The sequence below is a fragment of the Mycteria americana genome, chromosome 6 (assembly GCF_035582795.1).
Source record: "Mycteria americana isolate JAX WOST 10 ecotype Jacksonville Zoo and Gardens chromosome 6, USCA_MyAme_1.0, whole genome shotgun sequence".
Taxonomy (NCBI): Eukaryota; Metazoa; Chordata; class Aves; order Ciconiiformes; family Ciconiidae; genus Mycteria; species Mycteria americana.
The window spans coordinates 46705361-46733117 of NC_134370.1; the positions used below are offsets into that span (position 1 = coordinate 46705361).

The following is a 27757-nucleotide window of genomic DNA, read 5'->3' on the forward strand; positions in this document are numbered from 1 at the left end:
GTCCCCCCCTCCTGACACCACCATGAGAGACCCCGTCTCATCCCTGCATCAAGCCATGGGAGAGACATGCTCCCACTCCACACCCCAAGCAACCTGCAAGCATGTCAAAATCATCACCCACCACAGGGCAACCCAACCTTGCATCCTGACGGGCGTTCAGCCTGACAGGCAGACGTTTACTGCAGCTGCCAAGATGAGAATGAAATGTACAATGATAAAGGATCTCACTGCTAATGGCCCTGAGTGGGACCAGCCCAGCAGGAACAATTATCACAGTGCTGATAATGGGAGCAGCCGCTGCTAGTGCAAATTACCATGCTGTCTGCGGGGCCAGCAGTGCCAGAGCCACAAAGCCTGGGGTCACCCTGACTGACAGACTTTCAGAGAGACCCTCAGCCAAGCAGGGTCTGCGATGCAGAGGGGACTGGGCAACATCCCTGTACTTGCTCTCTTGCCTGCTCTGGTGTATGATGTGCTGCTTCCTTTGGGACTGGCTGGAAGCCAAATGCAAGGGCAAGAGCCCTCACCACATGGGTGATGCACTCTCCAGCCCTTCCTGGTCCCACCTGGACTACCTCCCCCAGCCCACGGCATCTGGGAGCTCAGGTACAAGTCACAGCAGAAGAGGGCAAGATGCTTTTTAACTCAGCCCCTCTCTGGAAAAGAAGAAAACCAGGAACCACCTTCCCTACAACAAACTGGAGAAATCTCAGCTTGTACCTCCTCCTTCCCAGCCCCAGCCAGCTCCAGCTGGCAGCTCTCCCTGCATGCTCTGGTAACCATCATCACAAACAGGGCTGGTGACCTTCCCAGGGCAAGGGATGGGAGACCCTGCCTCTCCCATGCTTCCTTCACAGGCTGCCATAGGCCATGGCTGTGGGTCACGCCTTCCTCACCTTTCTTGGTGTAGGCCTGGATGGGCACATTCAGCAACTTCTTCAAGTGACAACACTCTCCTCTGGACCGCATGGTCCCTTCTGCCCTCTGAAGCATTTCTGGGGTCTCTGATATCCCCTTTTGCTCTCCCAAGCCAGGGAGGCAGAAGCCACTAGAGGAAGTCATTGGGATCCCATAAACATCCCCTGAGAAGACCTCAGTTACTGGAGCTGCAATCTGGGGAGCACATGGGACTCTAGCTTAAATGGCATCTGGCAGGATGCTGAGACTTGCTGCCCATGACAGACACCCTCCATTACCTCTGGCAGGACTTTAACACCTAGTCACCACACAGCCCACAGTTTCCAGAGCAGAACATGAGCCAGGACAGCCCAGGATGGTGATGCCAGGCTGCATCTCAGCCCTTGTAAGATGCAGTTACGAGAGGGGCAGAGCAGATGGGAGCAGAGGAGGCTTGGACAGCCTGCGTATGCAGAAGGAAAAGGGAATTAGGTGCAGCACAGAGCCCGCAGTCTTTACCATAAATTACCAACTAGAGTTGGGGGTTGCTCAGACGTCAGGACACGATGCTAGTGCCTTGCACACATGCAGAAAGCACCGCTCTGATGTGCCTGCCCAGGGGCCACAAGGCACATGCATGGGAAAGCATGTGCAATACATTAGGATGTTGTGAGCACATGGAGGCCACACTACACTGCATGGAGTGCCCACCCATTGCACATGCAGTAAATCCAAGACTGCCGCATGCACAAGGGGCAAATCAGGCAGACTGTTCCCCTTGGAGAGGGGCAGTGGCATGTGGAGCAGTGACTCAAAGTGATCTACAAAGAGGCAGAGATGCAAGAGCCTTCCCTGTAAATCCGGACATGCTGTTCATGGTCAGAGTGAGTGCACTGAGCGCAGGCACTAAAACCAGATGTGCTGTGAATTTGCAGAGAGGTAACCCTTAATGCGTGCAGTAAATCAGGACACGCTGTGCATGCGCAGAGAGGCTGTAATCCTGCATATGGGCAGTACATCACAGTGCACTGTACACGCGCAGCAAGGCTACCCCATACAGGAACAGTGAGGGAGAACACACGTGTGCAGAGAGCCCATCGATCCCATGCAGGCACAGATCAGGACTTGCTGTGCGCTGCCATTTAATGGAGAAAAATTCAGCATGCATACATTTATCCTGGAAATTAAGACAAAGACTTTTAGCTGTGCAGGTTATCAGGCTGAGCATGATATGAAGGACAGAGAATGCCTGAGGCAGGACCACCAGATGAGGACACACTTTGAATGCATGAGATGAGGGTCAACCAGGAGGTGCTGCATGAACTCAGGGAGGAAAGGAGCAAGGTCACCTCACTGTGAAATAAGGACCAGATTTAGGATAACCTGGATATGGCTGAAATAGCAAACAAATGCAGCAAATGTGCCTCCCACATCCAGAAAAGGAAAAAGAGGGATTAAAACTTATCTAGACTTTCATGCCCTTCTGAGGAAACCCTGAAGGAAACCCAGATTCAAGAGAGGAAGGCAAATGGAAACAGAATTTATCACAGAGGGATTGTCTCAGTGTAACATGATTTTCCTTTGATAATTAACTTAGACAAGCTGATGCAGCGCATTTAGGCTGGTTAGATTTAAGGGAGGAGTTTCATTTGCCACCCAATATGAACCAGTTTCCAATGCTGGAAGTCATTGGTATGGATATAGCAGAGGATGAGCCAGGTAATCAAGTAAATGATGGGTTGTACTAAAAGGGGTATCTCTGAGCAAAGAGATGCTTCTAGCACTGTTCCTCCATCCCAGTCTTGGGATGACCCCACTAATGTTAATAGCAAGCAGTGCAGGGCTGGGAGGGTGGAGTCATCATGTCTGGGATGCATTTTTGGGAGGGACACAGCCACATCACTAGCAAGGCACTGGGAAGATCTCACCCAGAACATCTGCCCGAGCATGCTGTTTTGGAGACATGCCTCCAAAATTGTGCAAGGAAAAGGAGAGAACTGCTCACAAGTGTAGACTGAAAATTAGGTGGAGGCATCCAAGCATGGATGTTTTGGGACAATTTTCAAACAGGATACCAGGAGCAAGTAACTGCTTTGAGATGATGCTGGGGAAGCATACCAAAGGGACTGAGCAAGGGTGGTCTCCGAGTTAGGAGCTGAAACTTGCCCCTTCTATCAAATATGTTGGTCTTTACAAGAAGACTTGAAAGGAGGCATTCAGCTGGGCCATGTGTGTGCCACGTGCATGTGTGTGCTACATATCTGCTACACTGCACAGTTTGCTGGTAGCCTGCAGGGATCAGGAACAAATTTCTCTGCTTTGCTATAAACTTTGGCAGCTGAGTTGTTGGGTTATTTGATCCTTCTGCAGATTGCTGTGGTTGGAGACAGAATACAGGGCACTGTTTTCAGTGATACGCAAGCAACTTACGCATCACTGCTAGGGCTGGGGTTTTAAACTAATCACTAGGCTTGGGCTTAAGGGAACTTCTCCAGGCCAGAGGGACAGGGAGGGGGCAGAGATGATGGACCACACCCTACACACATCTGAGGGTTTTACCCAGTCCCGCAAGGATCAGTTACTGGTGATGCTCTCCAGCCTATGAGGCCTTCAGGAGCCCTGATGGCTTGTGCTGGGGTGGGTGATGAGGCTGATGTTGGGCTTGAGGCTAACCCAAGTGTTTTATTTCCAAGCAGGTGGGAGACATTAGGGACTGTGACAGAGTTTCAGCAAACACACCCCAGCTTCCAAGGAGGGCAAGCTCAAATTTTGCCCTGAATCAGCCTTTCACCCCTCTTGGTTGCCTTCCTCCTGCAAGACTACATCTTTTGGCCAGTGAAGTCCTGTGCAGGAGTAAGCGCAGCCCCAAGCTGGCCCACAACCAGGCAGAGCAGCACAAGGCTCGGGGGCCACGCCAGCTCAGCCCTGACCACCATGCAAGAGCATGTTCCCAGCAGTGCTAATCCAATTACGAAACAAACTTCCTTCCTTCATTATCAGGGCCTGCAGCATGTTAAAACAGCTTGGCAATTATGGAGGGCTTAGCAAGGGACTAGAGAGCAGGCAATGAATGACAGAGCTGTTTCACTTGCAGGGAGGAGGGACAGAGAACAGAGGCAGCTGGGAGGACACAGGGGATTTCCAGGACAAGTGGATTGGGAATTGCTACAGACAAAGGTCTCTGGTCAACCTTCGTGCTACCAACAGGGTTAACCTCAAAGCCACATCAGGTTGCTCAGGCCCTTGTCCATCCTGGGGATTAGCATCCTCATGAATGGGGATCCCCCATCACCTCTCTAGACCTGTCACATGGCTGCCTCCCCGCTCTTATTTCCAAACACCACTCATTTCAGTCATGGGACCGCAAAAGGTAGCACTAAAATACCCTTGCAAAGAGAGGTTCAATCCAAATTTTCTGGGGATCTCCCAATCAGCTCCCATCACAGAGGATGCAATGCACCAGCCAGGCCCAGAGTCTGGTTTCTATACTTTCTGTGAGAATCCCAAAATGAGACCTCCCCAGGTCCAAACAGGACCCAGGACCTGCTTGGATCTGCCCCATTTGAGATCACATCCATCTCCTGACCCGATGTCAAGCTGTGGGCTGGCTCTTTGCTATGGCTCTGCGTCGTGCACCCTGCTCTGACATCTTTTTTGTTGATCCTCCTCCACCACATGAGGGCCCACATGGAGCTGGAGGCGTTGCCCTCAGGTTGCAGTGAATTTGCAGCCCTTTTCATCCCTAGTGTCCAGTCCCCCCTGGTAGTGCTATGCTTTATCCCTGGTGTCCAGTCCCTCCTGGTAATGCTACGAAGAGGGTAAAAAAACCTAGCTGGGCTTAGGGTAGTTCTGCTTCTCTCCAAAAAAGATATCCCTTCTTGACTCCTGTCAATGCTAACACTGCTTGGAGCAGGAGGGTGGACTAGAGACCTCCTGAGGTCCCTTCCAACCCAAGTTATCATGTAAGTGTAGCCAGCAGGTCAAAGGAGGTGGTTTTTTCCCTTTATTTGGCATTGGTGAGGCCACATCTGGATACTGTGTCCAGTTTTGGACCCCAAGTACAAGGAGAGAGTCCTGCAGAGGGTCACTAGGATGGTCAGGGCCAGAGAACATGTTGTACAAGGAGATGCTTGAGGAGTTGGGCTTCTTTAGCCTAGAGAAGAGAGGGCTGAGGAGGGATGTAATTGCCACAGGGAGTATTAAGAGCTGCCTAGCTGAAGCACTTCGACACAAAGCCCAGCTCCAGAGCAGTCCTGCTGGTCCGTGACTGTTTCTGGGGAGCTGGTGCAATGCACACAGGTCTCACACCCCCTAGCGCTCAGCAGGGATGCCCCTGAGATGGAGCCATGCTGCTTGGGCAGGATCTCACCATAAGGCTGCGAGCTCACTGGTACAGCCAGCACTGGCTGCCAGGCAGTTTGCTCCCTGCCACAGTTTCTCAAGAAAAAAAAGCCACAACACAATATGTGGGGAGGCTCTCCTGTGCCTTCATTCCCTGGCTGCATGGAACCGAGAAGCCTCTGCTTTGCCAGCTGTAGCCATGAAGAAGGCAGAGTATCCCCTGGGATGAACTCTGTGCTGGAGCTGTCAGGGCACAGCAGGGCTGCTAAGGGCCCTTGAAATCTTTTAAGTGCAGCAAGGGCATCCCAAGAGCATCTCTGCAGATTTCTACATCCCCAGCCCTTTCTGCAGGCTCTGGTGTGGCACTGCCAGGAGAAAAACCCTCCAGCTGGAGTCACCTCCGTCCCCGCCAGACAAGATGCCTCCCTGGGATAGAGAGAGGCAGCCGGGGAGCTGCCAGCAGCCAAGGAGGGCTGTAAGGGGACACCGCGCGCCCAATGAGCTCAAACTGCTGCCTTTTAAGGAGTAGCAGAGGCTGAGGCATCCTGGAACAAAACAACACAGTTTCTCCCAACCCTGGCACGCACTCGGGGACCACACTGGCCGTGCCCAATGGTCCCCACAGCAGCTCAAAGCCATGATGGGCAGCCAGGACAGCAATCTCCCAGCTACAGCTCGAGCATGGAAAACCCCAGAGCCCGGGATGGTAGAGGAGGGTTCCTGCTGTGGCTACAGCGCTCACCCATGCAAGGTCCCTGCAGTCCCATCAATCACCTCCATCCCTGCCCAGCAAACGTGCAGGACCAGCTCCTTCCTGGGAGCAGGCGGTGGGAAGGACAATGCTTTTTCACAAAGCCTTCATCAAGCCACCACTAACACATCCCACCATTGTCCCAAGTGCTTTGCTCCACTGATGCAAAAGGTTTTGCTGGTCCAGCAGCGAATTTGCCGCTGCCATTCCCTCTGCTGAACACAGCAGGACCACCCAGGGAGTGGAGGGGAAAGGGAACACACTGCAGGGGAGTAACAGCGAGATTGAGCTTAGTCTGAAGCATGGATGGAGGAAACGTACGTGCGTGGGTACAGCAGCAAGTAACACCAGGAACAGGGTTAAAAGGCAAGGTATGCATTAAATGCTACAGAGCACCAGATGTAGCTTCAGCCAAATGAAGAGAAGGAGCAAACTGGCCCAAAGACAAAGCGTCAGGAAGACAAAGAACAGGACTGGAGCCACTAAATACCCAGAGGAGAACAGGAGATCTGTGAAATTCAGCAATTTTGCCTAAGACTTACAAGGCATGAAGGAAAACAAGGAGGCAAAAGATCCCAAAGAGCACGCTCTTCTACAGGGACTAACAGGAAAGTCCAAAATAAGCTCATTGCTGCCCACAAAGGGTCCCAAAGACATAGTGAGAATGTAACCACTGACATCCCTTGTCCCCTGTGTCTCAGATGGGTGAGCTGGCTGGACTGCTCAGGCACACAGGTCTCAGCATATGCAAGAGCGAAGGAAAAAAATCAATTCACTTAAGAGCTTTTGTATCATAAAATCCCCCTCCCCACCATTTTGCCACATCAATCCCCCACTCGAGGTGGTGGGATGCAGGCGCACAGTCCCCATGGAGCAGGAGGCAACCATGCACCGCTTTATTAGGTAGTGGTGCTGCGCACGTGGCCGAGACCGGTCACTATTTACATTTGTCAAAGGATGGCAGCGAGTACTGAGCACCTGTGTGGGTGGGGGCCACCACTGGCCTGGCCCCCCATGCCTCGCTAGCCCTTAGGCAGGCCCCCACTCGCCCCCCACCAGCCTCCTTGCCTGCAGGCACAGCCATTTTGTCTCCCATGGACAGAGCCAGGCACCCTCAGGCCTGCTAACAGATGATTTCTCCCCCTTTTCCCGCACATCGCCCCCCCCAGGCGTCTCCAAGGCCCCAGCTCCAGTCCTTGTATCCCAAGCTCTGCCCAGAGGCAGGCGAGGGCAGTGGGCAGCCAGCAAGCCCCACTCAGCTCCTCACACAGGGGTTCCCCCTGGCACTGTCCCAGAGGGCAAACCGTCGCATGGGAGCCCCCCGAGAGAGTGTGACGAGGGGTCTGGCTGCAGCAATCCCCAACAGTGCCAGCTGTGCCCAGTGAGCTGCTCACGGGCTGCTGGTCCGGAGCCCATCCTTGGCATGGTAGCGCTCGACCCTGCGGATGGGCCAGTTTCGGGTGCACCCAAGCCTGACTCATGGTGGGTGAGGACTATAGAGTACGGATAGCCACCGGGTAAAGCAAGGACATATGCTCAGCCCCCTTGATGGGCAGCTTGCGGCTGGCGTAGTGATGAATGATCTCCGGCACACTGTCGAAGGGCGGGCTGTGCTGACCCAGCACGTACTTGTTCTCTTGGGTCCGGGACAGTTTCATGTGCATGAAGCCCTGGCTGCTCCTGCAAGGAGAGATCAAGGCAGGGTTACGGGGTGCAGCTGGCCCTGGCCTCCTGTCAGCTCCTGCCCCCCCCCAGGGCTGACAGCCTGCTCCTACAGTTGTGGGGGATGCTGCTGGCTCCTGTCCCCAGCCACAGCTCTGCCCACACCATCCTGCTCTTGGCCAACTCCAGACGAAGCCCACAGTGCAAGGGAGGGACACAGCTGGCCATGCTGCACTATGTCCCCCCCAGGGAGCATAGCCACGCAGTGGGGTGCGAGGGGTCCATCCGGGGACAAGGACGGTGCCTGAGGCTGGGGTGGGTGCGTGGAGGCAGGGAAGCAAGGGCACAGCCCAGGCAGGAGCAGCGGGGGCTTTCACTGCAGGGTGACATAGGGGTAGGGGCTTTCGCCCTGGCATGTAGCAAAGCCCCTTTTGCAACCGCCTGTCTCATGTATCACCAGCCTCACCGTGGCAAAGCAGGATTTTCTCCTTTGGCCCGCAGGCTGTTGCCCTGACACACACCAACACTGCAGGCTCCATAACACCCACTCAGCATAGTGAGGCCATTTCCCGGCACAGCACGGGCACCGAGCCACGCAAGGCTGCGCAGGCAGATCCTGCCACGAGCTCCGATTCCAAGTGTCGGGCTAATGGCCCTGTTGCTATTAATTTGCGTCTCCGAGGAGAGCCACAGCCTGTCTGCAGCGTCTGGAATGCACATTACGGCAAAATATTGATGACTTAAAAGCAGACAGGACCTCATCAGCAATGCTGAACCGCTTCCAGCACTGCACAGGCCATTCCCATCCCCCCAGCTGGAGACGGTGCCCGTAATGGACAGCCCAGCTGCATTAGCAGAATGGATTTGCAATCCATTTAGCGATGAGAGGCAGGGAGCCCCAGCCGCCCTGGGGGAAGGCAGGGGGGAGAGCTGCAGCCCCCCGCCAGGGGCCAAGGAAATGCGATAGCCGGCCGCATTCTGTGTCCCAGCAGTGGGGTGCAGGGAAGAGCTGCAGGGGCTGCACCACACATGGCACCCCATGAAGGTGCATGGGTTTATCCTGCACACACACACAGTGGCACCGCTAACACACAAAGCTGCCCACAAGTGCTGCCCTCGGCGCTGCACCCTCTCCGCAAACAGACCCAGCCCCTGCCTAGCACTGGCAGGGGAGAGATGCGCAGGACCCCAGCACAGGATCAGTGCCAGTCCAGAGCTGGAGCGCTGCCATACAGGTCCACAGAGAGGTGATGCTGGTTGTGTTTTGCCCAAATCACTCCCCAGGCCTCTGTCACAAGCTCAGGGATGTGACTGAGACCGGACCACCAGAGAGATGCTTGAGGGAACACGCTGCAAATCGAACAGCCTTGCAGCCAGCAGCAGGGATGGGATGAGGACAACAGGCAGGTGCTGCTCCTGCCGAGCACCTTACAGATGTGAGGAAGGACCCAAACCTTTGCAGCATGGCCTCGGCCACTCTCACGGAGGCACGAGCCAGGAGGGACTCAATCCCTGGGCATTTGAGGCAACAACACTACAACTCTACCCCCAACAGGCAATGTGGGGCTGCCTAGCCTGGACCAGACAGGACTGTCACAGCAGGGTTATAAATCCTTCCGGCTACCTGACATGATATGGGTACAGCTGCTCCTGCTGCTCTCTCTTGTGCATATTTTCCTTTAAAGCAGCACAAAAGGGCTTTAGGTCAGCACCCTCCTTCAGACCATCTCCTCTGCTGCACCTCCTTCCTCAAGTTAAAAATGAAAGAGTTAAAAAAAAAAATAAATAAAGAGACACATGTAGACAGCCAGTTTACAGTTATACAAAAAGTGTCCCAGGGTATGTTCCTTGAAAAGGCTCTACAGAGAAAGGCAATGGAGTAAAAATCATGCTTCTGAGGCTGTGGGCTCTCTGCAACCACAGCTGGTGGACAGGCAATGCCCAAGCAGCTCCTGGATGAGCTGCAGTCTCCTCTGGGGAGGTGGTAAGCTCCTGCAAGGCCACGTCCTAGTCACACGTGCCATTTGAGAAGAGGATTTGGCCATTTTTGCCACAAGGCTAAGGATGGAAGTAAGAAGTAAGGAATAAAGAATAAACCCAAAGAAATGGGTGACTGGCTTGTAGAGAGGTGATAGAAAGGGCACCCACACTGGCGAGGGAGGAAACCCCATCCACAACCCCAACGCCACCTCCCAGGCTCTCCAACATACATGCTGGCTAATGCCACCCACAAGGCGATGGCTGAGAGGACCTCTCACAGCCTCGAATACAACTCATCAACCAGCAGAAGCTGTTGCTTCAAAATTGCTCGCAAGCCAGGGCAAGGAAAAAATATTGAGAAAATTAAAACATTAGTAAAAATTCTGACAAAAAAAAGGACAGAAGGGAGCTTTTCCAGAAAGGCTTGTTGTCTGATCTAAAAGCTACAGGTACAGAAGGAAGAAAGAATATTTTCAGCTAAACTTCTGCCCTGGTTTGGTGCTGAAGGCAGCAAAAAAGTGTAAAAAAATAGAGACACAGAGCAATCTAATTCACAATTGTGTCACTGGGAAATAAACAGAGGAGGCTGAAATCACCAGGGAGCAATGCAGGTACAGAGACTACGGGGGAAACTTAGAGTATGTTGAGAAAAGCATAGGGATACATGGCCTGTTGTTGGGCAGAGACGACTGAAGTACTCAATAAATACTTTTTTCACATCTGCCAGGAACAGAGCTAATATATTTTGTCTGGCAGGAGGGCAAGAAGGTATTTGCTAATCCATCATCATCTTCAGGACAGTAACAGCTTTGATTTCATGAGTTTGGGCTGCCCCAAGAGTCCTGAAAGACCTGGATGAGGAGCTATGCGCAGCTTCTCCCTGGCAGGACACATGCAGCGATGCTTCATGCAGTTTTGGCACTAAGGGAATCTGGAAAACCTAGAGAGGCTGCAAACATCCCCCCCAAAAACCCAAGCAGAAACCAAGCTGTGCTGTGGGGGTGAGGTTTCCCTGCTGGGAAACCAAAGCAGCGTAATGCCCTCTCTACATCATGGCTGAGCAAGGGCTTCAACAGTTACATGGGCTGGGGATGCAACAATAGGTACCCATGTTTCCATCAACAATGGGATCACACAAACTTTATTTTCCCATGAAACTAAGCTACAAAAAAAACAGGGTAACAAGAAGCCAGAGCTGGAAGTTGTAACCAGACACATTCGAGTGAGCAGTGAGGCACATCATTTTATCTGTCTGAGGGATTACTAGTGCTGCCAAGGGAAGAGCAGTGTGCCTCCAGATCTACAAGCCTTCCCAAGAGATACTTTTGCCAGACACCAAACCAGAAGCCTGTGCCACACTGCAGAGAAGTGCAGACTTCATATTCCAGCCATTTCTGACCACCCCGTGGTCATCTCAGAGTTACCCCATTGCACAGGCACACATTCACGTGGGGCACCCACCCGCAAGGGGTCACCCACAGCACTGGATCACCTCTGCTGTGGGTCCACCACCACCCCCAGCCCCATCTGGGCTCACTCACTTCAAGGAGAGGGAGAAGTCATTCTTGCTGGTCTCGCTGTTGCGCACCAAATAGCTGGCCTCCTTGCACAGCCTCAGCAGCGTCTCCGCGTCTGTCCGGCTGATGGCCCCATGGTACCAGCTGCAGGTGGGAGAGGGACCAGCTGTGTCAGGCAAAGAGCAGACACCCTGGGCAGGACTCTGCCCCATGGCAGCAGCAATGCCAGCACCCCCAGTACCTCCCTGGGGACAGCAGCTACATTCGAGGAGAGGATGCGGGTGGCACCGCCAGGGTTGGAGGACAAGCGTCAAGGCTCCTGCTGGGCAGTTTAGGGGGATGCAGAGGGCACATGAGGACACCACGACTACAAGAAGGGTGACAGGGACAAGCAGGCAGAACCGCAGGACCAGTGAAGAAGGGAAGAAGCAGGTCTGCCCCAGGGTTCCTCGTGGCATGGCCACAAGGATCCTGGAGCAGGCAGAGGGGTCAAGCAGCGCTCAGGGCAGGCAGGACTCACCACTGGCTCTCCAGGGGCAGGGCAGGGTCAATCCTCTCCCCGACAAAGGGACCAGGCTCAGCGATAAGTGTCTTCATGCTCTTGAGGCTGCTGGAGCCATGCCTGAGGGCAGCCCTGGCCTTCTCCTCCCTGCAGGGTGAGGTACGGCCGTACCCCAGCCCCTCTGATGGACCTGCAAGACAGACATGTGTTGCAGCCGATGGCAGGGACAGGTGGACAGGCTGGGCTCCCAGCTTTCCCCCCGTGGAGGGAGCCCACAGAAAGAGCCAGAGCCACATCACGTCACATCACACTGGTCCCCTTGCGCTGCCCTGTCCTCCTGCTTTAAGCAAGGGCAGGGCAGCTCTTGGGACTGCTGTTCTTGGGACTGCAGTGCCCCAGGATAGACAAGGTCAGGTCCCCACCATGCCAGGACTGGGGTCCTCGCAGCGCCCAAGCCCCTGGAAATATTTTCCAGAGAGGTTTCAAAAGCTCAGAGAGGTTTTGCTAATGCAACCAGAGATTCAGCGGTTGTGGCATAGAGTTATGTGAAAAGCAGTAAGGAGAGGCTCTCCCATCTTGGGGGGAGGGAAATTAAATTAAAAAAAAGAGGAGGAGGGGGAAATGGAGCTAAAGGGAGCAGTCAGTTTGGAAAGGATGGACACATTTCTGCCAGTACAAGTAAACCTCCTGGGGTGAAAAAAATAATTCCCCAAGGTGGGAAGGGGACATTTCAACTGCGAGGTGCCTCCCCAATGCAGCCACCTGCCCAGCCCCAGCCCAACCACGGGCCGGGCCCCCACACACCAACAAAGTGGGGCAGCCCAGTGCGTGCCACCTGGCGAGTGGCGGGGGATTAACTGAGACGTGCCCCAGGGACCCAGCCTCCCACTGACTGTTATTTCTGTGCGGGATGATTTCAGCATTAACGATATTGTTTCTCCAACCTCCAGAGAGTTCATTATTGCTCCCCTGCAACGCAAGCCCCCTCGCACAAATTACTTATCGATCGGGCAGAGCCGCCTTGACGTGAGGCTGCTGGTGGCTGATGCCGTGGAGGCATAGGTGCCCTGGAGGCAGCCGAGCCCAGGCACTGCAGCTCCCCTTTTCCCCAGGACAAGCTGGACATCCCGGGGTGGGTAGCTTCCACGCCACTGTGCTCCCCATCTGCTGGAGGGGGAGGCTGGTCCTGGCTCAGCCCTCTGCCCGCTGGGGCTCCAGGCACAGGTGAAGGCTTTTGGAGCAACCCCATCTCTGCAGGCAGTGAGGGGATGCTCCAGCATCCCCCCACCCCCGGCCCCAGCAGCAAAGCAGGGCGATGCCGAGGCCACGCTGCTGTGGAGTGGAGGCAAAAAATACGCAGAGAGGGATGTTTCTCTCTCTAACAGGGCATCCTCTAAGGCGGATATTTGAGGGGAACCTTGTCTGGGCCCTACGCAGACAAGAAGGTCTCCAGCCCCGCCAGCACTAAGAAGAGAGGAAGGCAGCCAAAAGGAAACCCAGCCAAAATCCTCTCCAGCTTAGCATGGCTTAAAACCCCCCGAGAAGGAGCTCGGGGAGGAGGTGCCCGGCATTAAGGTTTGACAAGCCCTGCTTCTGCAGCAGTCTGGCTTTTCACTGGCCAGGCTTACCCTTGTACATAACATCCAGGCTTCAATTTCAACTCATCACTTTAAAAAATTGGGGCGATCGTTAAAAAACAGACAATCAAAACACTGAAGTGTTTGCTGGCAGCACAAAGTCAACATGTTAGAGGCTCAGAAGAAATGCATTCCACCTTTCAGAGAGAGGCAGAGGCATGTGCATGATTAAACAGGATATTAAAAACAAGCCCCTAGGAGTCAGAAGACATACTTCAAGAAGTTCACATCACCCCCAGGCAGCGGAAGTAGAAAATGAGACAAAACTCTGGCAAGATAAACTTAACACAACAAAGCAAGTCAGGAAAAAAAAAAAGAGAATGTGTTGCTAAAACCAGGAAAAATTACAAACCGATGCGTTCATCAGGAGCAGGATGCATGTCAGAGCAACTGTGGGGATAATAAATGATGGGGAAGAGAGGAGGCTGCGTAGCAAAGAAATTAATTTTTCTTCACACCTGCATTCAGGTGTCAAGGAATGCAGGAAGAGGATCAGGAAGTTTCCCCCTGCCAAGACCTTTCTTTTTCAGGACTGATGTCAGCCTTTAGCATCCCTACAGGTTTGGAACAGTATCCTGACAGCCCCAGCAGAGCAGCTGCATCACTCTGGGGTGTCCCTATGATCAGCAGTGAAATCAACTGTCATGTGCAACCTCGTGCTCAAACCCACCTGGGAGGCAGCAAAAGCCATACTGTTGGGTTTTTTTACGAAGCTCTGCAGGGATCTGGGTAACTGCAGATAAGGAAATCAGACCTCTGCACCTGGCACGTTGCAGTGTCTACCAGGAGCAGCGCTAGTGATGCACAGGCAGACACAGCATGCCAGGGTACAGCCACCAGTTTGCAGAGAAAAAGTGACGTCTCACAGATCCGTCCCAGTTCCCTGCAACAGCAGCAGCATGTGAATGAGGCCAGCCCAACCCCGAAAGCCTGGGTGGCTTTCAACAAACCCCCCCACCTAATGCTCTTGACAAAACTCTAATCCATCCCAGTGTAAGAGCAAGATCCTTAAAATATTAATAATGGGTTAAAAGAGAAGCAGCAATATTTGGCTTTCATAAGCAAGACTGCCAGCGGAGTCCAAAGGGGATTTACATGGGAGCTCTGCTGCTCAGCACACACAAAAAGGGCTCCACAACAAGGCAAACCTGAGATGACAAAGTGTGCCTGGGAGATTTAGCTGTTCAGGATAGCAAAAACGAGAGCGAAGAATCCAGAGGGACCTCCTGCCACTGAGCAGCAAGGTAATAAAATAGTGGAGGAAACGGAGCAGTGCTAAATGACGAAGTGAAGTTCATGGGGAAAAAAACAACCTCAACCTCAGCAGTGGGATCTGAATTAGCTGCTACCACACCTGTAAGGGACGTGGGTATTAAGAGTTGCAAGAAAACATCAGCTAAATGCTCAGAGCAGTTGTTGAGAAGACCATAAAAGCAGCCATCAAACACTGGGAATTTGGAGGCAAAGAGGAGAGAACAAAAGAGAAGGTAATAACTCTGCCACTGAATAATCCCCTGATGCAGCTCGACTGCTGCATGCAAAGAGGCATCGTGGAGCTGGAGAAGATGCAGAAGAGGCAAGGACAAATGTCTGGTGGCCGGCACAGGACAAGTGAATGAGCCAGGAGGAGCTGGGGAAAGGCGGAGGAGGAGGGTGGATGTCTGGCAGCGCCTGCAGGCAGTGGGCAGAGCCCTGCCAGGTCTGGGCAAGCTCCAAGGTGTCGCAGCATCCGCGCACTGGCAGGGCAGCAAGGCAGGGTCCAGCGAGCACCAGCTGCAGCCTCCCTGGACACCCCGCTGTCACATGAGACCCACCGTTGGCGTCTTCGTAGCTGGGCTGGCCATGCTGCGGAGGGACGGAGGCACTGGACTGACCGTCCAGGGGGCTTTCACCGCTGTCGAGCTGTCCCACCGGTGGTGGCCATGGCAGGTCTTTAATGACCTTGATTTCAACTGGATGGGGGGGGAGTTGGGGGTGTGGATAAAGACAGAGAAAGAGAAAGAGAGAAAGAAAGGGCTTAGAAAAAACTGTCAGCAACACCAAGCCCACGGAGAAGGAGAGCAGTTGTGGGGGGAAAGACCTGAGGACTGAATTCCCAGGAGCCCTGCACCAGCCTGACCATCTTGTCCCCTCCCCAGCACCGAGCAGGAACAGGCCTGACGTGGGGCACATTCCTGATGAAGAGACCCTGCTCCTGCCTCAGCTTTCCCAGCTGACCCTCTCTGGGGTGGGGGGGGGGAGCCTGTGATCACCCCTGTCCCATGTGCATGTCCGTCCGTTAGCCAAGCATCCCATTGCCATCTGTCCTGCCCATGCATCCATCTTGCCCCAGGCACTTCCTGACCACCCCACGGGGTCCACGTTCCCCTGCCAGGTGCCAGCAGGTTGCTGCCTCATGCCGGTACCAGGTGCCCATCAGCAGGCATCTCGCAGGCCCCCAAAAGGGGGAAGGGCCAGCAGAGAGATCCCAGCATCGCAGGAGAGGAGAAATGCCCTGCAAGCCACAGCAGGACCTGCTCTGGCTCCAGAAAAAAACAGGCAGCAAGTCTTAATGAGTCCCAGGGCACGGCAACCTGACTCCCTTGGGACTTGGAGCAAGCCTGAAGCACCCTGGGGAGCGCCCACATGCATCCACGCACGAGCCAGACCTGTGAACACACCACCTCCACCCAGGGACATCGAGCAAGGCGGCTTATCTGCCCAGATCCGGAGCACAAACCCAGCCCAGCAGCACATCGTGTTTCATGACAGAGCCCGACAAGCCAAAACCTTGGCACAGGATATCACAGGCACCAGCCCCGTGCCCAGCTGAGTCCCAGCGGCACAAGTGCAACCCCAGGCACAAGCAGATGCCATGGCGTCGAGCGCAGCACACACATCTCCAGCTCACAGAGCCCAAACCCAAAAGGTGAACCACTCCCAAGCCCGAATCTCCACGTCTCTCTCCGCCAGCATCCCCACGCAGCACCAACAACCACCAGCTCAAGCATCTTGTGCACACCAGCTGCAGCACAGATGCACGCTGCTGCAATTAAAATGCATCCTAGATAAGAGCGTGGCAATTAGCCAGCACCAGCGGAGAAGCCAGCGCTAATGCACAGCATGGATTTCCTCATTAACAAACACAAACACAATCAATCCCACAGCACAGATAAATAGGTCAGGGTGCTGGATGATCACCTGGCCAAACGCTCCTGGGGGAGCGCCCAGTTCTCCTCCTGCCCCAAGGAAGGAGGGATCTGCTTGAGTCCAGGGTCAAGCCTCTCCTCTGCAATTCAACTTGCACTGGAGACTGTGATCAGTAGCGGGGGAAGAGGCAATGAGAGATGGGCACTGGACAAGGCAGCTCCATCAACTAGCCTGGCTCCCTGCTGAAGAGAAACAGCCTCTGCAAGCGCACGAGCGCTCCCTGAGCCACAGAAATGCAGAGGCCAACACTACTGACCCCCAAAAGATGACAGAACCCCAAGGAGCCAGCTTCCCCCCTGCAAAATGCAACACAGCATCAGTTGCTTTACGGCTGCTATCCATCCTTTATGCCTGCTCCCATCACTCACCTGCAAAGGCTTTGGAGATCCGCTCCTTCTTCCACTCCCAGGGCTGGTCATACTCCTCCGGTGGCCGCTCATCATCCTCAGGCAGCCGGGACTCCCTGGGCCTGGGGCAAACTGGGCGGTCACCATCCACATCCAGCCCTCCAAGCACAGGCTCGTAGGGAGTGTCGTAGAGGTGCAGCGGCCGGGCAGGAGCCTCCCGTAAGCCCTTCTGGCGGATCTCTAGCCAGAGAAGAGGGAAAAGACCATGAGCTCAACACAGCCCAGCCATGGTCCCCAAAGCCCTGCTAGATGAAAGGGCTCAATTTCACCTGAGGGTGATGTGGGGTAGGGAGAATCAGCGATGGAGGAGACACTCCAGCAAGCACCTGCCAGAAGCAGGGGAACTGCTGGGCAGCCAGGTCCTGAGCAGTCTACAGCACCAAGATGCCTTCTCTCCCCACAGTACAACATCCCTGCTCTCAGGCAGCCCTGCAAAGCAGGGTCCATGGGACAGAGCGCCCCAGAGCCTGATTCCCTGTGAGCAGCGAGGCCGCATTTCTTCCCTGGACACCCAGCATGGCTAGTTTAATAAAATGCCCTTCCCTCGAGCAAAACAAAAGTCTCCCCCACAGACGCAAGCAGCCTCTTCGCCGCGTGCCGATTTTTCCAAGAAATGCAATGGTCTAGTCCAAAAAGCCGCATGAGCTTTCCAGAAACCACTAGCTCCAGGAAAACCACGAGATTGCAAAGCAGAGCCAGAGCCTGGAGCGCACAAGCCGGCACAGCGACCCTGCGTGTTCCACAGCGGTAAGAGCGATGCCTTCGGGAGCGCATGCTCTCACCTCGCCTGCTTTCCAGCCATAAACAAGTCCACTGGGGACCCTGCTGCTGCGGCAGACGACAGCACACTGGCCCAGTCCTAACCGAATTAAATAGCTCCCACAGCCATCTTAGTCTTATGTCAGACTCATCAAATGTCAGGTCTCTCCTGGCTCAGCCTGGCAGGCAGGCACCATGTTCCCAGGGGGCAGCACCACAGGCAGAAGTATCAAGGTGCCTTTAGTGCTCAGGTAGCCTTTGCGAGTGCTGTGGCTACGGCAAGCCCATCGCACACGGCTAAAGCTGTGAAAATTTGCCTGCAAAGTGGCTGTGCACCACCACAGCAATCGCCCAGGTTTGCCTGGTCTGGAGAACCTGGTGCTGTCACAGGCTGCAAGGAAGACAGTACAGTGGCCACCAAATTCACACAGCAAGGACCAGAGGCACGAAGACTGCCTTTGCACAGAGCCTTCCACCTTACCAGCCATCATCTTCTGGGCTTCATATGGCTCCATGTATCCATCATTCTCCGTCACCTTCTCCAGCCCTGCCTGGCTACCAGCCACCTGCGCCGCATCAAAGGGATCTGCGTAGTCCTCCAGGACAGCCAGCTGGAAGAGGGGAAGGGTAGGAGAAGGGTTAGGGTACTCCTTGCCTTTTTTTGCGGGGGTCAGGGACCAGTTGAAGCCCCTTGAAACCTCACCATGAGCTCTGCTAGCAGCAGCCAGAGCAGCAGCTGGGACCCCAAGCCTGCATCATGGCAGCCCCACAGAGCAGGTGCTGGCAGCCAGCGGCTTTCCAGGCACCGGCGCTTAGCCATGGAAATGCTCCAGCCTTTGTCCCGAAAGCTGGGACAGAGCCAAGCAGAGCAGAAGGCGGCCCGGCCTCCTCCCTTACCATCGGCTCGGTGCTGCCAGCACCCGCACAGACACCCTGGCAAGGCCCCCACCACAGCAGGGGGCTGCCAGCAGTGCTGTGTCCCCCCATGGCATGCAGATGCTCTCCCCGCATGCAGCCACATTTCCTCACCCACAGTGGAGAAGGGGCGCAGATCCTAGTACAGGGGTGTCAGCTGGCACTGGCACAACTGGGAACTCACTGGTTATTTTCCAGGGCTCCTGCAGGCTTGTTTGAAGACATTTCTTAAAAAAAGGGCTACAAACAGCCTACAGCTTCCTCTCGCCTCCGTCCCAGGCCCCCGCAGCATCCCCACATGCATCCCAAGTAACACAAGGCAGGGCTTCTCCATACAATCAGGAGTCACCGGGAAGCAGGACCAGGAGCCTCTCAAGTGCCATGTCACAGGGACAGCACAAAAAGCCCAAGGTTTGCCCTTACTAGCGAAAAGGAGACGATCCTGCAGTAGGATATGGGGCATGTCCCAGAGCTTAATCCCCTCCAGTGCTGGAGCCACACGCCTGCTCCAGCACCTCAGCAGCTTCCTGGGCGGAGCAGCCCACCACACAATGCCGCAGCCCCCAGCAAGCCTGGAGCTGTACATCCCGCCTCCAGCCCAAAAGCCTGGTCCCAAAACGGGGCCAGGCAATATTTCCAGCAGGGTCCGAGTGCACCCAAGCACCTTTGCCAGCGTCTGCTCACCCACCAGGATGCAAACCCCAGGCTGGACCATCCAGTGAGATGGGTTTTGCCACCACAATGCAAGCTACGCAGAGCTCCTACAGCAAGGACCAAACAGCCTGAGCACGGTGCAGTGGCTGCTTAATCCCACCGGGCGCCAGGCTCCATCCTCACTGCTACACTGTCCCTGCTCCTGGCCAGCCTTGGAGACCAGGGCCACTCATGCATTCCCCTCCGGCTCCCATAATCAGCTTAAAACAAAACACTTCTTCCTCCTTCCTGTGCAAAACAGCCTGACAATAGCCTTGAGCAGCAAAACCCAGCAGGAAAAGGGAACAGGAACTGGAGCTGTAAACACCTCCGTGCAGCCCCAAGCCTTCATATCCCTCTGAGCTGCAGGAGGAACGCAGCTCCCCACACCCCAACTCACCACCTCCTCTATAAACATCCCGGGCTCCAGGCTCCCCAGTGCAGCCGATGCAGTGGGGAGCTGGGGCAGCTCTCCAAGCCCAGCCCCTCCATACTGGGGCACGAGCAAGCAGCAGAGCATCATCCCCAGAGCAAAACCTGCCAGCCACAGGGCTCGCAGCCACCCTGGACAAGCGCAAAGGGGGTTCAAGCATGGGAGCAAGCAGACACTCTTATCCCTTGGCAAGGCAGCAGCAGGACAGATGGCTGCTTGGGGTACCGGCCTCCACCGGATGAGAGGGAAAAAGCAAAACCTCCTGCTGGCTCTGCAGGCAGGGCCCAGTGCCAGTGAGCCAGGACAGGGTTGCAGGAACAGCCAGCACCTGGCTTTGCAGTGGGAGACAGGAAATCTGCTCTCGCCTCCATCATCCGAGGGAGACGTGGCATCGCTCAACCCCTGCCAGGCACCGAGGACACCAAGGGGCAACGCTGAGCCCAGGGGGCTGCCGCCCTTTGCTTGCCACTGCTGGGGCAAAACCCTCCAGGGAAATCTAAGTTGCCGGTGACTTTTGCAGCTGCTTGGTCACTGGGACCTGACCTAACACCCGTGGGGTGGGGAGATGAGCGACAGCGACTGCAAATTCACCGTGGGAAGCCACTCTGTTTTCTAAACACCCTTTTCTTCTCCAAAGCAGAGTTCAGCCTGCAGAAGGCGGGTGCTTGCCACTCGCTGCCTGCGAGATCCCAAGGGCAGATCAGCGCCCGCCGCTCCAAAGAGCCAGGAGATCCCGTGGGCTGCTTTGGAAAGCTGCAAAGAGGTTTTTGCTCCGCCGCAATGACATCTGCAGAGCACAGTCCCACGCTGGTGACAGCTCATTCACACTGCGCTAGTGCCAAGGGAGGCACAAGCACGCAGGCAGACGTCCCGACACGCACAAATGCACAGGCTCGACACGCGAGCGCCTGCAAGACAGGTGGACAGGCAACGCCATGCCCAACACTCACCCTTTGCAAAGAGCTCTCACAGCTCCACGTGTGCTGTAGGGCTGTGAAATGTGGTTTGCTGACCCTCCTGGGCTCAGAAAGGGGTTGCCTGCTCGTTCCTCCCACCCCAAACCCAACCGGCCTGCATTCAAACCTGCCATGAACCCTATTTCCTAGATGCATTTTGCTAGGGAGACGTAGACCCAGCTCGCTGCTGGCACCGGTCCTGGACCCTCCCTCTCCCACCCCATAAACACAGAGCAGCTTCAGACAAGACAGGGCACCAGCACAGCAGCTCGGCAGCGGAGAAGCTCCTCCGCACACAGCAGTCATGCTTCCCAACCAGAGGAAAGCCCCCTCTGTATTTCCTTGGCGCCTGAGTCTGTCTTCCCAGGGAGGGAGGGACACATGAGCCCCAGCAAGCTCGCAGGGTGGCCCCCACTCAGGTGCCTCCAGCTCCAGGTCTAGAAAGCAGCGGATCGTGGGGAATCCCAACACATCTCTGCTGAGAGCCCTAAAACTGGGTATTTTGCTTGTAGGGGGATGCAGAGGTGCTCAGCAGCAATTAGACGGGATCTGCTGGGCTTAGCTCAGACCCAGAGCAAATGGCTCAGATCAGGGGCTTGAGTCTCCAAGCTCCCTAGGTTTAGTGGGGTTTTGCCACACTGGCTTTACTCCCCCACTCTCTCAAGGATGCCTCTTCATAGGAGCAAAGCCTCCCCACCATACGGTGCTAAGAACGTAAACCCATTTGTTTTTTAAATGGTCAGATATTACAGTGGAGAGCCCTGGAAAAGCTGGAAGGCAACTCCTAACTGTCTGCAGGAGCACTGCAACCTTGGGATGCACAATCAAGCAAACGAGAATGGTACCCTGAGCCCCGAGGCTGGAGGGGCTGGAGGCTCCAGCCGGTGCCAGGAATGGGGCAGGGCTCTTAAAGGGCAAACAGTGGGGATCACGCAATTACCGATTGCATCCTAATGCCCTTGCACGTGGGGCCAAATTAAGGTTGCCTGGGAAACTGCATCTCTGACATTTCCTAATCCAAACACTGGACTTTATGAGCTGCATGGGGCTCTCTGCGGCAGCCGCAGTGCACACAGCTGCTCCCCCAGTGCAGGAAGGAGCTGCAGCCGTGGGCACGGCAGCTCCCAGGGCTGCCCCAGACCCACCCTGGTCCAGTCAAAGGCCAGGCATTTCCACACTTCGCTCACCTCCCATGTCATGGAGGAAGCTGCTCACCACCTGGCTGATCCAGCGCACCACTCGGATGCCAGGGTACCAAGGCATCGCCTGCCCACACACAATACAAGCTTTGCTAGATTTGAAATCATTCAGGTGCAAAGCACACACCTGACATGCAAAGCCACTGTCCCAGGACAGCTCTTAGTGCAAAGCAGTCCTTCAGAGAGCAGCCAGGCACCACTGGCACTTGGACACACCACCTCTTTGTGCACGTGAGTATTTCTCACGCATTTATCTGCTGTGGCAATGCACACCCAGATCCCTGCTGCAGTACCGAGGCTGCTCTCGCTCTATTATTTATGCCAACTGTAAGAAAAAAAGAAAACCAAAAGAAAATTAAGGTAAAGGGCCAGATCATCACTGGGTTCTCGCAGTGAAACGATATTTACGCTGCCCACCAGGGAAGGTGACAGACGGTGGCTCTTCAAGAGAGTTCACAGTTCAGACACTGAGATTGCAGGGCACAGCAGGGGCTCTTCAACCCCATATAAACGTCCCACCTGCCACCACCTTTTACCACAAAAAGACACTCCACTCTATAGAGGGTTCCCAGAGGACACCCAGGGAGATCCTTCACTTTATAAACAAGTTTCTTGCCCTGGAGATAAAGCGTGTTTGGGATCACCCCAGGAGATTGCTGGGTTTCACACTGGAGCCACTCTGAGTTACAAGCAAACTCAGTTCATTCACTCTGTCAGGTGCAAAATTTCCTCAGTTTTACCCATCTTGCAGCTTGGCTTTCGGTGGACACTGAAGCCAAACCCAAAAGCAAACCGAGTACTGGCCTTCCAAGAAGGGTCTGGTCCCCTGCCCGAGGGGAACGGCTGGGCCAGGTGGTGACCCCACAGCTGCACCCATGGCACAGGAGGAGGGAATGCAGGGTGGACAGCATGGCATCGCACAGGCTGACTCAGTTCGGGGAGGCTCTCACAGGAAAGACACACGCCCAAGAGCTTCCTGGCTGGCCGTTCCCACACCCCATGGCACTGACCCCGTGCTCCCAGCAAAAATGCCAGTAGCCGGTCCCGGCGGGCACAAGACAAAGCCCTCCCTGGGAAGATCCTCAACCTCATCCCCAAGCATGCTGTGCGCTGGGCGCAGGCATCCTCACGCAGGGAGGTCCCTCACTGAATCTCTCCCCACTGCATCCTGGTGGCATTGCTCCTCACACCAAATCCAAGCACAGCAGAGAATACATCTCCAGGGTATCCACCTCTCTCAGGTGAGCCACACAGGGCCAGTCCATTGCCCACCGCTGTAAGGAAAGGACTGCCCAGACCAAGCAGATGGAGAAGGACCTGTGCTGGTCCCCACCATGTCCAGCAAGTGTTTGTAATGGAGCAGGAGCCACTGCAGAGCTCATTCTAAGCGCATCCCCACAAGATGTTGCAGATCCCATGCAAGGCAGGATCCCATGTGACAACTCGTGCTATGACGGCAAAGCATCGCGTGGCCCAGGCAGGAGGTATGCCATTGCCAAGATGTTCCTTCCCGTCTTCAATTCTCCAGGACAGCTACAGCAGGCAAAGGTCTCCTGGGGAACATGGTTGGTCCCCCAACCTCAACATGATGCCTGTACCACAAACCATACGGCCTCGACCAAACCACACAACCAGGAACTGGCAGCTGCTCCATCCACTTTTGTCCATCCTTGTCCTCCCCGTTCGGAAGGGCCAAGCATTTTATTAGAGTGTTTTTCACTGTCAATCATTAGCAAAAAACCTTGCCTGTACCTAGAATTGTACTTCTCCCTTAATCTTCAGCATCACCACCAGCTGAAGGCCCACATCCATGGGCTTTCTGGAGTCCCAGTCCCTGCAGCAGGTAGGGAACAGTGCCCACGACCTCTTCCTAAGCATGGGAGCACTGAGCCCCCTGCCACAACCATCATCTGGGCTTGAAGAGCTCAGCAGAGGCTCCAGCCTGGCCCCGGCATGCCTTACATGCTCCAGGACATCTTGACATTGTTGCCAAGAACAAGAGCCACAAGCATCAGCAACCCTCCAGCAGGTGCCTCCATCCTCCTGGACCACCTCTAGAAAGGACCACCACGACCTTGCAGCAACCGGGGAACCCTCTCACCGCTCAGCCCATCAAGACCAGCAGATGGGAGCCACAAAGGGTGCTCAAGCCCAACAGAGATGCTCCACAGCTCCTCCAGGGAAACTGTTTTAAGGGACAGTTGCATGCACTGTCAAATATTCCCACCTTATCTCCAGCTTCACCCAGCCTCCAGAGCTCTGCCTATGTCCCTCACTTACTGGAGCCCTGAAGAATTAGAAACCTCCTCCCCACAGAGGCACACAGGAGATAAGGAGATAATCTAATCACTGTCTATCTTGGATAAGATGAAGGGTCTTCTTTGGCCTCGTGCTGTTAGCAGGGTTTCCCCAAACATATCCCAGATTTTGGCTCTTCTCTAAACTTCCCAGCTTCTCCCCAGCCCCTGGATGCCCACGCAGCCCTGGCTGTACCTGTTGGCAGTCCCCACTTCCCACATCTCCTGCTCAGCTCTTTGCACATGACAGTCTGAGTCCTTCCTACGACCACCACCCACTCCTGGTCCCTCTGATCCCACACCACACGTTCCAGAAGAAAAACCATCCAGCCTGCCTCAGCAAACTGCATCACCACAATGGCACCTCCAGTCCCCACTGCCAGTGCCCTCTGCTGCCCACAGCGGTCAGTTACAGGGTCCTGCCTCAAAAGGGGGTTTCTACCAGGCCCCTCCAGAAACCTCCTTAAAGCAATTAGTCAGTACGAGCAACTTTCCAAGATCCACCAACGACAAGTTTTTCTATCTGCTTAAAATACTCCCGAGCAGGTTTTGCCCAGTGCTTGTTTCATTGTGCTGCCCAGCAATGCCAGGACCACGGATGGGATCATTGTATCCACCATTCCCTCTGCCAGCCAGATCTGCAATCCTGTCGAGTTCACTCAACAAGCCCCATCTTGCAGGCGGCAGCGCTGGCAGGCACTAATTACCCCTCCTGCCTTTATTTGTGCAGTCCCCGCATCAGTCTCTCCACCAAGAAGCCCAGCACCAATGGCCACAGCCCCAGCGGGTTTATTCCTCTACCAGGTCCTTGTGCTGCTCAGAGCCCGTCTCCCTGCAGGGTACTTCTCCCAGGCTCCTGCCTCTCACGGGGGACATTTCTTGCCTCCTTTCCAGCACTGGCAGCGCCAGGCCCCGCTCTCACCCCCTGAGAAGCCAGCTGGGAGGCAGCAGACAAAGAGGCACTGAGGCTCCCTGACAAAGCAGCCCAGCAGCTCAGGGGGGCCCATCTGCCACCGCTGGCCCTGGCAGGCCCTGGCAAGTGGGCAGAGGGAGATCCACGCCGCCAAGTGCGGGGTGGAAGGAGGCCCAGGGCCACTGGCCCCAGCATCAAAGGCCACCGGAGACAGTCCTGTGCTGTGCAGGGCCTTCCCAGGCTGGAAGGTCTTCACCTCTGTAAAGCACCAAGCACTTGGCTGCAAAGAAATGGCAAGAATGGAGGGAGAGAGGGAAGGTGGCTAGCAGGCCCTGCGCTCTCGCACCTCGGCAAGCGGCGCTTCCTGCTGGGGATTATACCTGCCTCCCGCGGGAGCTGCAGGAGAAGCCGGGACTGCCCCCGCAACACCGCTACTGCTGACATGTGACCGGCATGTTGGTGCTGCTGGGGCACAGGGAACGCAAAGCGGGAGCCCCTGTGGAGCCTGGCTGTGTGGCTCCTGCCACGGCAAGCCCTCGGTGGCTGGGCTCCACCTGCCCCAGGGGTCCCAGCCCTGCTCCTCGCAGCAGGCGCTGAGGGTTCAGTGGCGCAACCCAGAGCATCCCCCCTGGCCGTGGAGTTGGGGCACCCCGGGGAGGGCGGTGGGGTGCCTGTGCCAGGCGACTCACCTCCTGCGGTGGCTCGTCGGGTGGCTCGGGGCCAGCTGGGGGTGAGCTGGGGGCGGCGGGTGTCAGCGGCGGCAGCGGGGGACTGGCGGGCACCTTCTCAACGGCCTCCACTTTGATGAGCCGGTGCTTGGGTGAGACGTACCGAGGTCCGTCGGGGGCGGCGGGCGGCGGCGCCCCGCTGTAGGGGTCCTCGAAGTCGCGCTCCTTCTGCAGCCGGTACGCTGCCACGATGTCGGGCTGGGCGGCGGCCAGAGGCTCGGCGGCGCCCCCGGGCGGCGGGGGCGGCTGCGGCGGCGGCCCAGCGCGGTAGTCGGGCTTGGGCGGCGCGGGGGGAGCGGGCTTGGCGCTGCGGAAGCCCAGGTGCTCGCGGAGCCAGCGGGCCATGGTGCCCACGCACTGCGGAGCCCCGCCGGCCCCCGCCCCGGCTCCCGCCCCGGCTCCCGCCCCGCCGCCACCGCGCTCCGAGCCGGCCGCCGCTCCGCTCAGCAGCATCGGCGCTGGCGGACTGAGCGCAGCGGCGAAGCCCGGGCCAGGGAGGGAGCGGGGGAGGCGGCCGGGGGAGGCGGCCAGTGCCACCTGCCGGAACCGCCGCGCCGGCTGCTCCGAGCGGGGCTTCTCCCCACGCTCCGCCCGCCCCGTTTCCCCGGACCCGCTCCCCCCGACACAGCACAGCACGGCACAGCACGGCCTCCCCGTGGCCCGGCCCGCCCCGCCTCCCCCGGGGCCCGCCCCGTTCCCCCGCCGCCCGGCCCGCCTTCCGCCGCTCCCGGCCCGGCCTTCCTCGGCGCTCTGGGCCGCCCCCCGCGCTCCAGGCAGCCGCTGGCTCTCGGCTCCCTCCCACCAGCCCAGCGGCCCGCCCCGGCCCCGGGGGAGAATCGGCCCCCCAGGGGTGTCTGCCACCCCGTCCCTGTTGCTGCGGATCCTGGAGGCCGCGGGCCTGATCCGGCCCTGGCAGCTGCCGCTGCTACCCGCTCCCGCGGAGCACCGCCCGGCTCTGGGAGCGGAGGAAAGGTGCCTACGGTGGCACCAGGAGAAGGGCCACTGGGGAGGCTGCTAACGAGATAGGAGCAATAAAGGGTCCGTCGGTGGCAAATCCAGCCTAGGAGGTGTTCATGGAACCAGCCCCATGCAGGACCTGTGGAGCAGATCGCTCAAGGGAGAGTCACCGAAACACCAGGCTGGCACCATGGACCCCCAACAAGAAACACCACAGGACTGGGGTGAGCTGGGATAAGCCAAGGGAAGGTGCTCAGGAAGAAGGCTGAGCTGAGGCTAGGTGTGCAGGGACATCGGGCAAGCATGCAGAGCCCCAGGACACATGGGGCCAGGATGTGGGCTGGAGGATGTGCCCTTGGGTACAGCCCAGGCAGGGCTGGATTTGCTGGTAAGGGGCCAGCGGTGACAAGCGTGCAGAGCAGGGAATCGGTGTTGGGAGCAGTATGTCAGAGCATGGCAGTGGAGTCCGAGGCCATTGCAGCAGAGAACAGCACACTTACACATGTTCTGACTGTTACCCCTGCACACACACCCATCACCAGCCACCACCACTCCTGCTCATCCACCATCCAGGACTGACTGTTTCACCGTGCCCTCCTAACCCCCAGCAGCCACTGTGCATAGCCGTGTCTCCAGACCTACGCCCCTGAATCTGGCACACCCCTTCCTAAGTACACACCGTTTATCCAAACCCACTCCTGGCCCTGCTCACAGGCTGAATCCCCTAAAGGCCATGGTCAACAGTGCCTGAAAGGGAAGGGGGCCAGAGGCAAGATGCTCTGAAAGCAGGACCATTGCAGAGGTGGAATCATGCAGAGGCATGCAGTGAGGGGAAGAGATGCCACGGTGTGGTCCTGTCTGTCCTCACACCATGAGCTGGGCTCCTGCCCCACTATGGGAACAGATGTTGGGATGTGGCTGTCAGGGTACCTGCTGCAGGGAGGAGAGGGTGCCTGGAGAGAGGCGCTTCTCGTGGTGACCCTCCTTCCTTCCAGCCCCTGCACAGGAGGAGAGCTGGGATGGA

General features: G+C 56.4%; 1 protein-coding gene across 3 annotated transcripts; it reads right to left on the reverse strand.

The window, feature by feature from the left end:
- Positions 1–1994: 1994 nt before the first annotated feature.
- On the reverse strand, positions 1995–26409 carry SHF (Src homology 2 domain containing F). Of its 3 annotated transcripts, XM_075505517.1 has the most exons (7): positions 25738–26409; positions 18124–18253; positions 16845–17063; positions 15102–15239; positions 11669–11840; positions 11173–11292; positions 1995–7669 (listed from the first exon to the last, which is right to left on the reverse strand). In XM_075505517.1, exons 1-7 carry the CDS (start codon positions 26227–26229, stop codon positions 7483–7485), a joined length of 1458 nt encoding a protein of 485 aa, XP_075361632.1. In that variant the 5' UTR covers positions 26230–26409; the 3' UTR covers positions 1995–7482. The 3 variants fall into 3 exon arrangements, with proteins under 3 accessions (XP_075361632.1, XP_075361633.1, XP_075361634.1); XM_075505518.1 differs by lacking the exon at positions 15102–15239; XM_075505519.1 differs by lacking the exons at positions 11173–11292; positions 11669–11840; positions 15102–15239 and having other exon boundaries at positions 7501–7669.
- Between the last annotated feature and the right edge of the window lie 1348 nt (positions 26410–27757).